This window comes from Balaenoptera borealis (genome assembly GCF_965194805.1).
Source record: "Balaenoptera borealis genome assembly, chromosome: 11".
Taxonomy (NCBI): domain Eukaryota; kingdom Metazoa; phylum Chordata; class Mammalia; order Artiodactyla; family Balaenopteridae; genus Balaenoptera; species Balaenoptera borealis.
This window is the reverse complement of record NC_138868.1, coordinates 17348147-17366120: the sequence shown is the minus strand read 5'-3', so window position 1 is coordinate 17366120 and position 17974 is coordinate 17348147. Positions and strand designations below refer to the sequence as shown.

Genomic DNA, 17974 nt, shown 5'->3' with positions numbered 1-17974 from the left:
TTCCCAGACCAGGGCTCGAACCCATGTCCCCTGCATTGGCAGGTGGATTCTTAACCACTGTGCCACCAGGGAAGTCCCCTATTTTATTGTATTTTTAAAGTAAAAGTTTATGTAGGCATTTTGCTCATTTTGTTAGAATTTGTTTTTTTTTTAATTTTACATGAACTCTTTATACAATAAAGTCTTTAACTCCATCTGTCATATGTTAAAAAAATTTTCTCTCTTTGCCTTTTTATCTTAGCTTTTAAAACTTACCTTAATTTTCCATCTTTTTCCTTTTGATTTCTATTGTTAGATTTAAGGTGTCCTCATAAGAAGTCTGAAAAAAAAATAGTTCTATTTTGTTTTCTCTGGTTTGTCTTTAAATAATTGACTCTCAGATATACAAAGGTCTTTTCCTATGTTGTCTTGTAGATGTTTTACAGTTTCAGGTTTCACATTGAGGCCTATGATCCATTTCAAGTTAAATTTTCTTTGCAATGTGAGGTAGGGATCAAAGTTCATTCGTCAAAGTTCATATCCAAACGGATATCTGGTTGTTCCAGGACCATATCTCAAGAACAGTACACTTTCCTTATTGAGTCACTTATCACCTTTGCTCTGAACTCCAGACTCCTTTATCCAACAGCTTTCATGACACCTCCACTTGAATGTCTAAAACACAGTCTAAAACTACAGGCCAAAACTAAGCTCCTTAACATTGTTCTAATTTGTTCTCAGTCTTCCCCATTTCAGGAGACAGTAAAGCCAGTATCTCAGGACAAAACCTTTGAGCCATCCTTCGTACCTTTCTCCTTCTCTCAGGGCAGATTCAATCTATTAACTAATCTTGCTGATTCTGTTTTTAAAATATACCCAGAATTTCACTATTTACCATCATCTCCACTGCTATCTTATCTACACCATCATTGTCTTTTATCTAGATTATTTCAGTAGCCTCCTAACTAGCTTCTTGGCTTTCTGCTTTTGTCACCCTACACTCTATTCACAATGCAACAGTCAATGAAATTCTTACTAAAAGTCTGATGTTGTCAGGGACTTCCCTGTTGGTCCAGTGGTTAAGACTCCACACTTCCACTGCAGGGGGCACGGATTCGATCCCACGTGCCGCGCAGCGCAGCCAAAAAAAAAAAAAAAAAGAAAGAAAGAAAGAAATTGCATTATGAATAAATACAGCACCAGTAGTGCTCAACATTTGCTAAACTTATATGTGAGTATTGCTTAAAGGGAGCCGCTTCCCCTCTCCTTTCACCTAAATTCTCTCCATCCCATAGCCAGAATTGAAAAATTACCTTCTACATTGAAAAAACACAAGAAACAAAGTTAGTAATTTTTTAATTTAATGTCAGATGTTGTTATTTGTCTGTTCAAATCTCTGTGGTGACTCTCCATGTAACTCACAGTAAGAGACAAGAATTTATAATGATGTAGAAGGTCCTGCATGACCTTGTTACTTTTCTGACCTTGTCTCCATGAGCTCGTTCCCTTGGTCATTCTATTCTAGCCTCACTTGCCGCCTTGCAGTTCCTTGAACATGCTAGCTGTGCTCCCTCCTCAGGACCCTTGCATTTTCTATTCTCTCTGCTTGGAATGCTTCATCCCACTAAGATTCTTCATAGCTGGCTCCTCATCTCCTTAAAAGCTTTTACAAATAGTAACTTCTCAGTGAGTCTTTCCCTTACTACTCTATTTGTAATGGCACTCTCTTCCCTATGCTTAGTACTATTTATGTCTCTTCCCTGCTGTCCTTCATCACATTTTACTCACAATTGTGTGACACGAGATTATAAGATCCACTAAGGCAGGGATTTATCTTTCTTATTTTCTGCTGTATCCCCAGTGTCAAAACCAGTATTTGAAACATGGTAAACACTCAGCAATTATTTTCGGAATGAATTCATGAAAATTATTCTTTTTTTCCAAAATGCTAACCAATTCGTCTCAATACAAGATATTTGCACAACTATCATTCTAGTTATAGGGATAATCATGATACTTCGTTTCCTTCATTCTAGTTGTAAGGATAATCATGATACTTCATTTTCTTATGGAAAATATAAAGACATTTCTGAAATCTATGTATGGAATTTAATTGTATATCTAAGTGTGAACCACTAAGTAATACTTTAAATGTAACCTGAGTGCTATCTAGATTAGGCCTCTTTAATCTGGAATATTTTGTACACCTTGGTTTGGTTATAGTGAGATATTTCTGATGACCTAACAGCCTGAATCAAAAGCAAGTAGCTGATAAATTATAGGGGATAATTGCTTTTCACGGGATATACTGTGCAATTTGAGAATAAAACATTCTTAGATCTTTTAAAATATTTTTAATGATAAAGTAAATAGATGGTTTGTAGAATAAATGGTTTGTGTGCAGCAAATACTAAGCATAGGTATATTTCTGCTAAAATGACCTAAACTGAATACTTCGGGCTGCGTATAAAAACAAAGTCTCAACAAACAATTGGAAAATAGAATTTTGAGACTATTTACAATAGCATCAAAAAAATCAGATATCTAGAAGTAAATCTAAAGGAAGATGCACAAGATTTCTATCATGATTACAAAACATTGCTAAGAGAAAGAAAACCTAAATAAATGGTGATATACATCATGTTCATGGATTGAAAGATTCAATATTGTTAAGATGTAAGTTCTCTTCAAATTGATTTATAGATTCAATTCGATCCCAAACTCCCAGCAGTTGCATGTATATGTGTGTGTAAATTGATAAGGAGAGTCAAAAATGTACATAAAAATGGATCTAGAATAGCTCAAAAATTGGGGTGTGTGGGGAAGAAAAAAACAGAGTTGGAAGGTTTGTATTACCAGATTTCAAGACTTACTGTAATTAAATCAGTATGGTACTGGCACAAAGATACTCAAACATATCAATGGAACACAATAGAGAAATTAGAAATAGGCCCCTGCATATATGGTCACCTGATTTATGACAAAGGCACACTAGTACAGTGTGTGTGGGGAGCTTTTGGTTTTTCAATAAGTAGTAATGGAGTACTTGGATATCCCCTATGGAAAAAGAAATGAACCTTGACTCCTACTCCATATCATACACAAGATTAATTTGAGGTGGATCATGTACCAAAATGTGAAAGATAAAACAATAAAGCTTCTTGATGAAAACATAGGAGAAAGTCTTTGTTACCTTATAGCTGGCAAAGATTTCAAAAAGCACTAACTATAAAAGAAAAAAATATATAACTGAACTTCATTAAAATTAAGAATTTCTGTTTATCAGAAGATACCATTAAGAGAATAAAAAGGCAAACAACAGACTTGGAGAAGATATTTGCAATAAATATTTCCAGCAAAGGTCTCATGTCTAGTATATATATAAAGAACTCCTTCAAATCAATAAGAAAAAGGCAACCCAATTTTTTTTAAATGGGGAAAATAACAGCACTTCAGCAATAAGGGTACCCGAAGGACCAGTAAGCACATGAAAAAATATTCAACATTATTACTAATCAAGGAAATGCACATTAAAATCACAGTGAGATGCCACTTAAGCATCTCACTAAAACAGCTAAATTTAAAAAACTGACAATAACAAGTCAGTGAATTCTCACAGTTGTTGGTAGGAGTGTAAGTCTGTATGTCCACTGGGAAATGATTTCGTTGTATCTCCTAAAACTAAATGTATGCCTACCTTAAGAACCACTACTAAGTGTATACCCAAGGAAAATGAGTACATATGTCTATAAAAAGACATTTACATAACTGTTCATAGTAAATATGAACCATAGTATAAATAAACCAAAGTTTATTTATAGTAGCCCAAAACTGCAAACAATCCAAAAACTCCCTATCAGTAGGAGAATGGATGAACAAATAGTGGTGTATTCACATGATGAAACATTACACATCAATTTTTTTTAAGAAGAATGAACAAACAGTACACAAAAAAATCTAGTTTCTTGAATATTAGATGTGTTGAGTGAAAGCAGGTACAAAAGGATACATATTATACACGTAAGAGAACATGCTGTTTGATTCCATTTATATGAAGTTCAAGAACAGGCAAGGCAGAGCTGAGCTATGGTGATAGTCACAACATCACATCAAGTGGTTACCTCTGGGGTTGGGGTTGCATTGCCCAGGGGAACCTCTTGGGGCACCAGAAATGTTCTAAACGTTTTGTATCTTTAGATGAGTGGTGGTTACAGGGGTATATACATATATAAAAATTCATTGAGCTGTACGCTTAAGATTAGTGCATGTTACACACTTTATTGTATTTTTTATCTTGGTAAAAAATAAACTTATGTTAAACAGTTTAGAATTAGCTGATGTAAATAAAATGGACAGTTGGGGTAACTTTTATGAGGTAACCTAAAAAAAACCAAAAGACATATACTGTAAAGGTTTTGTAACTCTCAGAAAATATTAATTCATTAACATTTTCTGATTTTTTTTTTTTTTCTTTTTAGCCCCTGACCTTTTTGAGCCTGGGAAATGCTTACCTTGCTCTGAAGAATATCAGTGGGGCACTTGAGGCCTTTAGACAGGCTTTGAAATTAACTACCAAATGCCCAGAGTGTGAAAACAGCCTGAAGTTGATTCGCTGTATGCAGTTTTATCCTTTTCTGTACAACATCACCTCTTCTGTTTGCAGTGGTAAGCAGCTGTTAAATGCTGGCAAAATAATGAGTTCAATCAGGATTCCTGTTTTGATCAACAGAACACAGAAAATGATTTTCTTAATTTTTCCAAGGTTTTTACATAACCAGTGTAATTCTAGATACATAGGAAAGAAATTAATTAATAACTTGCCATGTACATGCCTTGGAGCATTAGGCTTAATTCTCTCCCAGAACCCTAGTTTGAGAAAGGCTGATTAAAGTATATTCGACTGGGATTGATAAGCTGCAAGATTTTTTTCTCTCCCCCAAATCTCTGATGTTTTACAACAACTCATATTTATGGTAAAAGATATTTTTTTCTGCCACAAATTCAAACTGTGTAATGAGATGTGAAGCAGTGTTTCTATCCTCATTCACCGAAGTACAGCGCCTTGTCTTTGAGTGGAGGTGGTGTGGACCTTCACCACACCTTTCAGGCAGTCGTCCGACGTGAAGCGGCTATCTACTTTGCATTCTTCCGCTTCCTCCCACAGGTACCACGCTTGTGTACATATGTGTATACATACACACGTGTGCAGCAGTGTGTCCACCTGGGTCAGAGCTACTTGAGTTAATGTCTGTCTCAACTATTGTAAATTTCTAAGAGTTCCATGATATTTTTTTCTTCAATATTTTTTTATTGACGTATAGTTGATTTACAATGTTGTATTAATTTCTGCTGTACAGCAAAGTGATTCAGTTATACATATGTATATTCTTTTTTTTGAATTTTATTTATTTTTTAATACAGCAGGTTCTTGTTAGTCATCAATTTTATACACATCAGTGTACACATGTCAATCCCAATCGCCCAATTCATCACACCACCACCCCCACCCCCACCCCCACTTTCCCCCCTTGGTGTCCATACGTTTGTTCTCTACATCTGTGTCTCAATTTCTGCCCTGCAAACTGGTTCATCTGTACCATTTTTCTAGGTGCCACATATATGAGTTAATATACGATATTTGTTTTTCTCTTTCTGACTTACTTCACTCTGTATGACAGTCTCTAGATCCATCCATGTCTCTACAAATGACCCAATTTCGTTCCTTTTTATGGCTGAGTAATATTCCATTGTATATACGTTCCACATCTTCTTTATCCATTCGTCTGTTGGTGGGCATATAGGTTGCTTCCATGTCCTGGCTATTGTAAATAGTGCTGCAGTGAACATTGGGGTGCATGTGTCTTTTTGAATTACGGTTTTCTCTGGGTATATGCCCAGTAGTGGGATTGCTGGGTCATATGGTAATTTTATTTTTAGCTTTTTAAGGAACATATTATATGAACACATTGAATATAAGGAATACATTCTTTTTTTATATTTTTTTATTTATGGTTTATCATAGGATATTGAATATAGTAGTTCCACGACATTTGATTATTTACTTATTTAACCTTCACTGGAAGAAAAAAAATGAGTTTAACTTGAATTATGAATGGTGCAGTTTATATACATGTGAATCCTCAGTACCTTGCTTTTGTAGAGCACACAGTAGGTGCTGTGTTTAATGTTCAAATTAGATTATAATATACAACCAGGGGACTAGCTCACCTCCTTCACTTCAGGTATTTAGAAGAAGAAAAAAAGTGGCACACACTTCATTAAGTGACTTGTCTAAAAGACATCAGTAATTACTAGATTTGGCACCCAAACTGATTGACTATACCAGACTGCCTTAGGATTTTAATGGAAGGCAGGAAGTCATTTTAAATATCAGAGCCCTTTTTTTAGTGAAGAAACAAAAAATCTCTCAGACTCTAGCTCAGTTGTAGATCATTGTTGAGCACCATCTAAACTAGAATTCGTACGTGAATGCTGAAGGCCTAACAGTGTTTTTAGCAAGGCAGTATAGTGGGGTGGCTAGTTCTAGAGTCATACAGATTCATGTTTGAGCCCTGGCTCTGCCATTACTGTCTTTCTGTTCCCATTAAAGTAATTTGTGTCCTAATCTATAAAATGAAAGACAGTAAAATCTCATATACTTTTTGGGAGGATTAAATGAGATTATTGTCACAGAGTAGGTGTTATGTAAAAGTAAGCCATTAGAAATTCATAATGAATACAACATATGACTCTAAAGGTTAAGGATCTTTATCTTCTTACATAATACTAGAAAATATGTTGTGGTCTTTAACGTTTTGTACATTATATCTAAGGATAGCCTTATAAACAGGATTTCATTTTTTTCAATGAGCTGTTTATATTAATAGAATTTCTTATTTTCTTTACTGACTATCATCTCCCTCACCTCTCTTCTTTTCTGATATTGGGAAGAAGGGTTTTGTATGTATATAGTGATCCTTTTCTAAAAGCCTTTTCTTTAGTATTTGTTTTACATGCTTTTGCTTAGTATTTTAGTTTCTTGAAATTTATTGTTACTTTATGTCACTGATGTCAAGAGAGGAAATTCAGTTGTCTTAAGCTCTTTTTCCCCCAGAACATAATCTCAACTAGCCCAGGGAACTATTAACTTGAAACAGATCTTTCTCAAAATTGTAGTATCTGATAGTCCAGGTTATTCCAAGAATATTTTTTTAATTGCTGTTTTTTTTCTTTTCTGCTCACTTCTTTTTTTTTTTTTTTAATAATTTTAAAATTTTTGGCTGCATTGGGTCTTCATTGCTGTGCACAGGCTTTCTCTAGTTGCGGCGAGCGGGGGCTACCCTTCGTTGCAGAGCGTGGGCTTCTCATTACGGTGGCTTCTCTTGTTGCGGAGCACGGGCTCTAGGCACGTGGGCTTCAGTAGTTGTGGCTCGCATGCTTAGTTGCTCCACGGCATGTGGGATCTTCCCGGACCAGGGCTAGAACCCGTGTCCCCTGCATTGGCAGGCAAACTCTTAACCACTGCGCCACCAGGGAAGTCCCCAAGAATATTATTGAATCTGATACAATAACAATAAAAGAAAATAATTTGACTTGGGAAGAGGGAATACCATTTTTGGTTCTTTCAGAGAGCTCATTTTTAAATTTTTTTTTTAAATTAAAAAACAGTAGCCCTTTTTACATTGTAATTAATTAGTTTAGAAAAGAATCCAACGTCTGCTAACTCCTAAATAAATAGTTACCCCTAGTGGAAATATATGCTATATAGCATTTTCTAGGTTTAAAAACTCATTGATTATACTGAACTAATTTCAATATTAAATTTTTCTTTAACAGTGTTTTTGCATTACTTGTTTCCACAATAATCCTACTTATTGACGGTTGTTTTGCTGAGTTCCAGCTTTGAAAAGCTGAAACTTGAAAGAAGCAGACACCTCTGTCGAAACCATGAACTTCTTACATTTTAAAACCTAACAGTTGCATCTACTCCAGTTATCTCTGAGCTTTACTAAACGGTTGATGAAAAAGGAGATAAAACCTCTGAGTAATGATTAGCATTTCTGTGCCTTCAGATGATTCTGTCTGCCCTTTACTTTTTCATTTTTGCAATATTGAAAGAAGCTTCATAAGTTATCTTGTTTGACATATCTGTCTAAAGTTTTTATTATGACTATACAAAGGTTTCAAGAAGCAAGGCTTGTGATTCTATTTCCAATAATCAAGGAATTCATTTTTTTTTTGGTAATACTCATAGTTACAGTTTATTACAGGGAAAAGATACTAGTTAAAATCAGCCAAGGCAGAGTCCTTGAGGGGTACAAATGCAGAACTTCCGGTTGTCCTCTTCCCATGGAGTCATGGACAACATTACCTCCTCCCAGCTATGATGTGTGACAATACACGTGGCATATTGCCAACCAAGGGAGCACACCCCCGCCTTTGGTGTCCAGAGGGTCTTTTTTTTTTTTTTTTTAATTTTTATTGGAGTATAGAGCTTTACAGTGTTGTGTTAGTTTCTGCTGTACAGCAAAGTGAATGAGCTATACGTATACATATGTCCCCTCTTTTTTGGATTTCCTTCCCATTTAGGTCACCACAGAGCACTGAGTAGAGTTCCCTATGCTATACAGTAGGTTCTCATTAGTTATCTATTTTATACAGCGTATCAATAGTGTATATATGTCAGTCCCAATTTCCCAGTTCATCCCAGTGCCCCCTTTCCCCCTTGGTATCCATACATTTGTTCTCTAGGTCTGTGTCTCTATTTCTGCTTTGTAAATAAGATTGTCTATACCAATTTTTTCAGATTCCAACATATATGCATTAATATACGATATTTGTTTTTCTCTTTCTGACTTACTTCACTCTGTATGACAGTCTCTAGGTCCATCCACATCTCTATAAATGACCCAATTTTGTTCCTTTTTATGGCTGAGTGATATTTCAAGGAATTCATATTGCAATTGGGTTTTTTTGGACAAGATTTAAGCTGCCCTTATACACCCTTTTTCCAACCTAAAAAATTCTCTTATGAAAGCCTGTTTGAAAAGCTACCAATTTAAAAGCTTTTCAGATAAGCTTTTCAAGATCAAAAATAGTTAAATACTCTTGGAAAACATTTTAAAAACAACTTTTCTGACCACTATTGTTAATCTTCCCTAAATTATTTTCTTTAAAGATCCACATTAGACACTGTTTTTATAGCAACTGTAATATAGTGTAATGTCTTGGGTAGTCTGAACTAAATGGTAAAATTATCAGTAGTCTTTTAACATCAGTAAGTATTGCTTTTCATATATAATCTTGGAAATTTTTCACACAGATTTTTAGTTTATGTTTCTTGGAGTATATGCACAGGTAATGTATTTAGCTTTGAATACTGATTCATTCAGCTTAGAAGTACATAATCATTATGCTCACAAAATTTTCTTACTTGTAAAGACTTTATAGCTAAAAATGTGTCAATTAGTGCAGAATCATTTATCTGACAGTTTTCCCAAACTTTGATTAATCTAGATAATCCTCTTATTTACCGCCATTTATTAGTTGCATGTGTTCTTACAGAAACTGCTTATTATCATCATCATCTCTCTCTCTCCTTTGAATAGTACTTAATAAATTCTTTTCTTTTATAGGTATTTTTATATCAGCATTACAGTTTCAAGGATGCTGGGAAGGAAAACATAATAGATTGATTTTTTAATTGCCAACTCTCAAGTTGACTGTGAAAGAGAAGCTACTGCTTCCAGTTTTGATTAAACATTTTATTTTGGCAGTTTTTAAATACATACTTTTTGTCCATATTTATTGACTTGTTATTTTACAATTCAACTTAAATAGAACTGAATTGGCCACTTTAACAAACTCATTTTTCAGTAACAACATACTTGGCCTTTTTTAAAGTAAAATGGAACCTGTTAAATAAACTTACAATGCTTTTGAGTATAAGTAAGGTTTCTTGAGTGCTCAACACTAAAAAAGGACTTTTTTAAAATTGAAAATAACAAGGTGTCACAGAAAATGGAATTTCATGAAACAATAATGATTATCTTCTCTAATGATGAAAAATGGAAAATAATTTATAATAAGCAAAACGTGGATATTAAATCTGTAATATTCATGATAGTGGATTTTCCAAGCATTTATTACTTAAGAGTATTTTCTACATACTTTCATTCTTCAGTTTCACTGATTTGAAAATTAAAAAGTTACATCTAAAAAAGATGCTTTCTACTACTTAAGCAATATACATTGTTCTATTATTATGTCTCTGATATGCATAATTTTACTTTTAGTATTCTTCATTCAGTATTACTTTTCTTACATTAGAAAACATAAGATCAATGGAAGGTTATATTTGTTAGACTTCATTACATGCGTATAGGTATGCCGCTAACAGTGGCATTGTTATTAACTGAGTATAATTAAGCATCAGCCCCACAATCTCTGAACATTGGTCTTTTCTTAATCCACTGAGACACCTACCCACTTAAAATTATTGGCCCAGATCTTTAGAAATTATGAATAAATGTTATACAGAACTCAGACTTTAATGTCTAGGTATGGTTATAATTTTATATACATTTCTCTATAACATGTATTTCAAAGCTTTCACCACCATAGAAAAAAATAGAATTTCCAAATCACGTACATGAGCTTTAATATCTGTTCCAATGTGCAGAAGAATTATCCTGTGTTGTCTTTATAATGTTTCTGTATTTATAGCATCTACTTACTATTTACCTAAATCTTACCTCCTTTTATAACTTGTTTCTCGCCTGTGGTTTTAGTCTGTGTTCTTCCACCCAAATTTCTGTAGATTTATAACTTGTAGCTTAAAGCAATTTTACATGGAGTTCAGATTTTGAAGGAAAAGAAATCCTGCATTTTGCTGCCCTCCTGTGGACTATCCAACACATTCTACGTGCAGTTAAGGACCTTTGCTTTATCACATTCTTGATGAGAATTAGTGAAGATATCTGCTTTAAAAAAAAGAAAGAAAATACAGTCTGAAAGACACAGTTTTTATAGCATTTTTAATATGCTACTAGTTAGCTTCCCTCCATTTATTTTTGTTGGAAGAATGAAAACTGGTTAACTTTTTACAGGCTCAAAATCCTGTAGGTGCAGGTGCATCCTGCAACAAAGCTAGATGTACCTCTCTATATGTAATATGTATAAATTTTTATACTTCTTTACTTAAAGGGCTTTAATTATTTGGCTAACAAACAATCCTTTGATAAGTATCTATGTGACGGTGAGAGAAGGGATAAGAAAAGTGCCTTTTTTATGAATCTAGAAGCAAAGGTTATGATTTACTCAAGTCACAGAGTCAGTCATTGGTAGCACAGAGACTGAAATCTGAGTCCTCTGTCTTCCAAGACCAGTGTGGCTCTCATGCGTAATTCTTTTATTCTCAAGCCATAAACTATTCCACTGCCAAGACTGAAAGAATTCATATTTGTAGATTCTTGAGTCATTGTATGAAAGTAGTATAATCACTGCACTTCTTATATCATCCCTCAAAAGAGATACATACATCCCTATATAAAACATGCCTCTGAACTATATTATGGGGGACAGTCATAATGAACCCTAAAAGCACACCTAAAATGGTCCCTTTCAGTTTAGCGTGTCACTTTGATCTCTTCTGAATTTTGCATCATTAGATTGCTGTAAAGCGTTGGATTTTACACAAAAGATCTGGTAGCCGTACTTGTAATATTCGCTCAGTAGGTAATATTTGTCTTTTGGGATTCCCAGCATTTAGGTTTCATGAGCAAAATGGTTACCTTTTGTTTTCATAAGAGGTTAAGACATTTAGCCAGGTTTTGTTAACCAGTGGTTTTACACTTCAGCCTCCGAAAGACATTGAGTATATGTATAAATACTTCTTGGTTTTTAACATGAAATTTTGTTCAGCATGCAAAAAAAATTGTTTTCTTTTGAGGAATGAGCCTGTTGGCCCCTGCTTAAGATCTTTCTACAGTTGTCCTCCAGTCATTATAGATTGTTAACCTGGCCAAATAATATTTAAGAAAAATGAAATTTGATAGTGGATATAACCTTCTAAAGCAATAGAGTATTTGTTTTCTTTCAACCAAAGGGACCTGAGTATGGCTTATTTATTCATTCATTTATTCAACTAATATCTACTATTCTAGGAACTAGAAACCAAACAAACAGACAAAAAACTCCAAGTCTTACGGAGCTCCATTCTAGTAAAGAGAAACAGAGCAGATGATAAACATACTAAAGAAGTTATTTAGTATGTTAGAAAATAAGTGCTCTGGGGAAAAATAAATAGAGCAGGAGGGTTGGTGTGATATTTAAATTGGATTGTTAAGGGAGGCCCCATTGAGAAAGTGACACTTGAGCAAAGATTTGAAGGAGGTAAAGGGTTGGACCATGCAGACATACAGCATAAGAGCATTTCAGGCAGAGAAAATAGTTGTTGCAAAAGCTTATGCAAGGAGAGCTTTTCTGTGGTTTGGTGGTGTTGGAGGAAATGAAAGCAGAGACGAACAGGAGGAGGGTAGAACCGCATCTTCACTGCCTTGCAGACCATTCTAAGAAGAGAAAGAATGGTAGGTGCAGGTATTATTCTAAGAGAAAGATGTATGATTTGGAAGGTTTTGAGCATTAGAGGAAAATGATCTGATGTACATTTTAAGAGGATTCTTCTGGGTGCTCTGTTGAAGATAGATTGTAGTCAGGTAAGGGCATGAGCAGGAAGACCAGTTAGGATGCTGTTGCAAAGATGTAGGTGAAGGATGATGTTGCCTTGGACCAGTGGGGTGAGAGGGGAGAAGGGGAGAAGTGATCATCCTATTTGGGGTATATTTTTGAAGGTGGAACCAATAAGACACTACCAGAGGAAGTATGGGAAATGAAAGAAACAGAGGTCAGGGTGACTCCTAAATATGGGACCTAAGGAACTAGGTGCTATTTAATGAGATTTTTAATAACCAGTGGTGCTATTTAATGAGATAAAGTCTGAGGAAGGAACAGATTTAGGGAGAAAAACAAGTTTGGTTTTAAACAAGTTTCAGTTGCTTTCTAAATGTTTAAGTGATGTTATTGGGTAGGCAGTTGGATATATATGAATGTCATTATGGTCAAGGAAGAGCCCCAGGCTAGAGATGAAAATTTGTGAACCTTGGACATATGAATGTCTTTTAAAATCACAAAATTGGATGAAGTTAACTCAGTGATTAGTATAAAAAGAAAAGAGGTCAACGATTAATTACTAGGGCATTCCAGCCAACATTTAGTGGTCGGGAAGAGGAAGAACATTACAGGAGCAGCCAGTAAGACAGTAGGGAAACCAGGCAAGTATTCTGTTCCAGAAGCCAAGCGAAGAAAGTGTTCCAAGGAGTGGTCAGTTATATCATTATTCTTATGCTACATGGATATATTCTAAGAGCTTGAGTTGGATGAGGACAGAGAATAAAGCATCGATTTCTGAACATGGAGGTTGTTGGCAGTCTTCTAAAAGTTTGTATTAAATGGCTTGTGAAGTAGGTGAGGAAGTGGAGATGGCCAGCAGCTCTTTCAAGGAGTTTTGCTGTAGCGAGGAGCAGAAAAATGGGATGGTAGTTGGGGGCGGGGGATGTGGGATCGAAGATATTTGGTTTTGGTTTTATTGTTCTAAAAATAAGAGGTATTGCAGTGTGTTCCTGTAGGAAATATCCAGTAAAGAGGAAGAAATTGAAGATGCAGAAAAAACTGTAGAAGCAAAACTCTTGAATAAACAGAAGGGGATGGGCTCCAAGGCACAAGTGTAGCCTAGAGGTTGTCCTTAGATAGGAGAAGGTACAATATATAGGTATAGATGTAGGTATGATGGTGAGACTTTTGATTACTTCTCAGTGAAGTAAGAGGCCAGTTGTCAGATGAGTGTGAAGAGGGGCAGAGGAGGTTAGAAATATAATGAGAGAGGAAGGGCTGAAAACAATGGACTCAGAATGTGAACTGACTAGAGAGGTTTCTAATTTTGGTAACTGGATAAATGCCAATGTCATTAATTTAGAGAAGGAATATGGAAAAGAAATGATCTATGCCTTGATGTGGGGCTGGAAACTAAGTTCAGTGATAGACATGTTCATACAGAGATGCCACTGGTTCCCTCAGATTGTTCAGGGTGAGAAGAAAAGTCCTAGAATGGAATCTTAGAAAATACTAGCATTTAAGGAGCAGAGCCAGTGAAAGAGTGAGTAAAGAGAGGTATTGGGAGAACCAAGAGGGAGCTGGGTCTTGCAGGTCAGAAGAACAGAGGGTTTGAGAAGGAAAAAGAAATCAACAGTAGCATGTCCTATATTGGTTCCTAAAGTAGGGTACAAATATCACCAGAGGCACGCAAGCTTTTAAGTGGTACTTAGAGTAACATTTTTTGATTTTAGTATTTGTGGCTTATTCTAATGGGCATTAGAAGAAATAAATAACCAACACATCAAACCTGTAATTCATGAAAAGTGGTACTGATTTTCCCTTTTAACATAAATTAATGTAAGATTAAACAGTGACTCCATTTAAAGAAGAACATTGCATAAATTATGGTACTGGTACCTATGGAAAAATCACGACAGTAGTGGACGAATGAATAGTGTGGGAACCTCTGAGTTTAACAGTTTAGAAAATCATTTGGTGACCTCATTTTATCAAAAGTATTTTCTGTAAAATGGGGAAATATCTATACTAAAACAAGAATAAATTTTAGGAAAATAGAAATATTAAAGTGAGCTCTCTATGTATAGTTGAATTACTTTTAGAGTTACTGGCATAGATTCTAAACTATATAACTTTTGTTTCATCCTGTCACTGTGTAACTAAAATAACTTTAAAGCAAATAGTTAATGATACCAGGAATCATTCTTTAGATAATATATAATAGGACACAAATAAGGAAGACTTTTTAAAAATTCATTTGTTAGAAACATGAAAAAGTAATTCTGTGTTTGGAATAAAATAGTAGAAAAATTTGGCAGCTGAGTGAAGAAGTAAGGCATTTATAAGGAGGGTATTCTAAGGCCCAGCATGTAATACACACAGAGCAAGTGGTTTTATTCTCTGTCTCTGGGACTCTTGGAACTGAGTCACTGCAGCTTGGTTGTGATGCTCCAAGAGGACTGTGTCCAAGGGCAGCAACTAAGCAGTCACTCTAGACATTTGAGTAGCACTTCTTGAAGTCAGCTAGGAGGTTAGCACTGCAGCTTGCTACTCAGTTATGGAATGCTTTTGTTCATTACCTTAAAAATAAGTTGCAAATTTATAATCTGAGTTACAGAGCTTAACACTTCAGGTGTGCGAATGGTCTTGGCCAGTGTTAGGGTTACTATCTTGAGTCTCCAATAGGAAGTGAGTTATACTTTTCAGTTTGTAAATTAAGTTAAGATCATGGTTCTGCTTCCTTTATGCTCTGTATGTAGTGCGGGGACACCCACTGGAAGGCATCGTTAATCATATTTTGTGAACACTTACCTACAGATAGGGTTGGAAAGTTATACTGAGACATCTTTCTTTGTGTATAGGCTCCATTCTGCATCAGGAACTTACTGTGGTTTCCTGCATTCACATCACTGAGGTCACAGTGATTGTACACACCAGCAAGAAAAATGAAGGATGAGCAAGATGGGGTCTGTTTTATCTAGCCCCCACTAATTATTGAACAAGATATTTTTAATATGGTTTGTCACTGCAGTAGTACATGTCTCCTGATAGGAACTGAAGGGGGCAAACTTCTAGTTATAAATACTTTGTGTGTAGTAAGTTAGGCAAGTTCATTGGATGCTATCTTTTTACATCTTCAGTTTCCATTCATTGTTGCAGATGTTTTTGGAGATATTTCAGTTTGTGATGTTAAGCTTTGCTATCTCATATAGCAAGCATTTGCATGACTCCTCCCCATTCAAAAAGATTATTCTAATTGGCAGAACTAACTCACTGTCTCTCTCTCTCTCTCTCTCTCTCTCTCTCTCTCTCTCTCTCTCTCTCTCTCTCTCTCACACACACACACACACACACACACACACACACACACACACACACACTCCATGCTACATTAGAGTGGGCTCTTTTATAAGTGACCTATACCTCAGAAAATTCTTTACATGCACTGCAAACCAACTAGTTGAAATGAATTCCCAGTTTTGGAGTTCTTGTTTGAAACAGTGAGCACCGGCAGTTCCCTGGCTGTCCAGTGGTTAGGACTCGGTGCTTTCACTGCCATGGGCCCAGCTTTAATCCCTGGTCAGGGAACTAAAATCCCACAAGCTGCAAGGTGCGGCCAAAAAGAACAACAAAATAATAGGGGCTTCCCTGGTGGTGCAGTGGTTAAGAATCTGCCTACCAATGCAGGGGACACGGGTTTGATCCCACATGCCCCAGAGCAACTAAGCCCATGCACCACAACTACTGAGCCTGTGCTCTAGAGCCAGTGAGCCACAACTACTGAGCCTGCACTCTAGAGCTCACGAGCCACAACTACTGAAGCCCACACCCCTAGAGCCTGTGCTCTGCAACAAGAGAAGCCACTGCGATGAGAAGCCCGCGCACTGCAATGAAAGAGTAGCCCCTGCTCGCCGCAACTAGAGAAAGCCCGCACGCAGCAATGAAGACCCAACGCAGCCAAAAATAAATAAGTAAAATAAATAAATTTATTAAGAAAAAACAAAAAACAGTGAGCACCAAGTATTTCAACCCCTTTACAAGTTTAATCATTGAATAATTTTTTTTTAACTCAGTTCCATGGGCTGATGGAAATAAAGCAGTTGAGCCTGATAATCAGTAGAAAAGAGCATTCATGAGATTTAAAATACATATGACTGAGGATACCTGGCATATATATATGTGTCCGTGTATATGCTGGTTTGGGTTTTTTCCCCTCTTTTTTCTTTCAGTGTTAGTTATTACAAGTAGTCGAATTTATTTCATACTAAACTGTTGTGATCTTTGACGAAGAAAATCTCAGTAGTCTGTTACTTTTTCTTGAGCACCAAAGTTTATTTAGTTATGATCTTGAAAATACAGGAGAAATTTAAATCATATTTCATAGCTGTTGAAAAGAACACAGCTTTGGATTCTCTTGTCTTCTCATTTAGTTTATTTTTATTGATATAACAACAAATCTAAATTTGCCATTCAATACTTGCCAGTCTGAAAGCAGTTTAAACTGCTTTAGCTGTCATGCATTACTTAATAACCCAGTCAGATCACAAATATCCAAAATGATAATTATTTTAAAAAATAATAAAATAAAACAAGCATATCAAATTTCAGGAGAAGGAACTAGAGGTCAGTAGCAGCTGATAGGGTATGTGGTGTTGATCTAAACTTCTGAGTCCTGGTATACCTATAGTAATATAGCCAATTTCCCTTGATGATGTGAAATACAGCTAGAGGAAAACCTAACATGAACAAAACAAATAATTCACCACCTCCCTCACAGTACACTGCCTAAATACCATAAATGTTAAAAACTGGGAGAGAGCAAGGTCCTAGAAACCGTGTTATTTATTATGTGCTAAGTGGCCACTGAGGTGAATGCCTCCAGGCAACTTTCATTTGGTGATATAAAGCAAAAGGAAACAGTATGATACTATCATTTATTTTTCTATGCTTTTCACTTGATTTAGTGCACTGACCATATGTACTTAGATTTAGGTAGATACACTCAAAGTTCCTGTCTTACTCCCAAACCCCTAAAGTGAGTCTGATATCAGGCAGCTAGGGAACTTTCTTACTGAAAGCCACAAGGCCTTGCTCAAAATGTTCTGTGGTAGCGGGACTTCAGTGGCCTTTCTGTTAACCTTGGTTTAAATATTCATACTTATTACCCAAACCAGTGTAAAGGACAATTCCTAACCCTCTTTGTCCTCATATCTAAGTCCTATGAGATATTACTAGGCTCAAGTCCTTAACAATCATGGAATAACTAGGCTCTTGTGTTCTCATTTAAAGATACTGTTCTTATAATCCACTTAGTCTGAGGAGTAAA

At 35.7% G+C, this 17974-nt stretch overlaps 1 protein-coding gene across 7 annotated transcripts in view; it reads left to right on the top strand.

Annotated features, from left to right (window-relative positions):
- The window catches only part of TTC17 (tetratricopeptide repeat domain 17), a 140908-nt gene that overhangs the window by 59435 nt on the left and 63499 nt on the right, over positions 1–17974 (top strand). For all 7 annotated transcript variants that reach the window (XM_082343672.1, XM_082343670.1, XM_082343671.1 and 4 more), the window contains one exon: positions 4458–4644. In XM_082343672.1, the coding sequence (XP_082199798.1) occupies positions 4458–4644 (187 nt within the window). The remainder of the gene's footprint in view (positions 1–4457; positions 4645–17974) is intronic.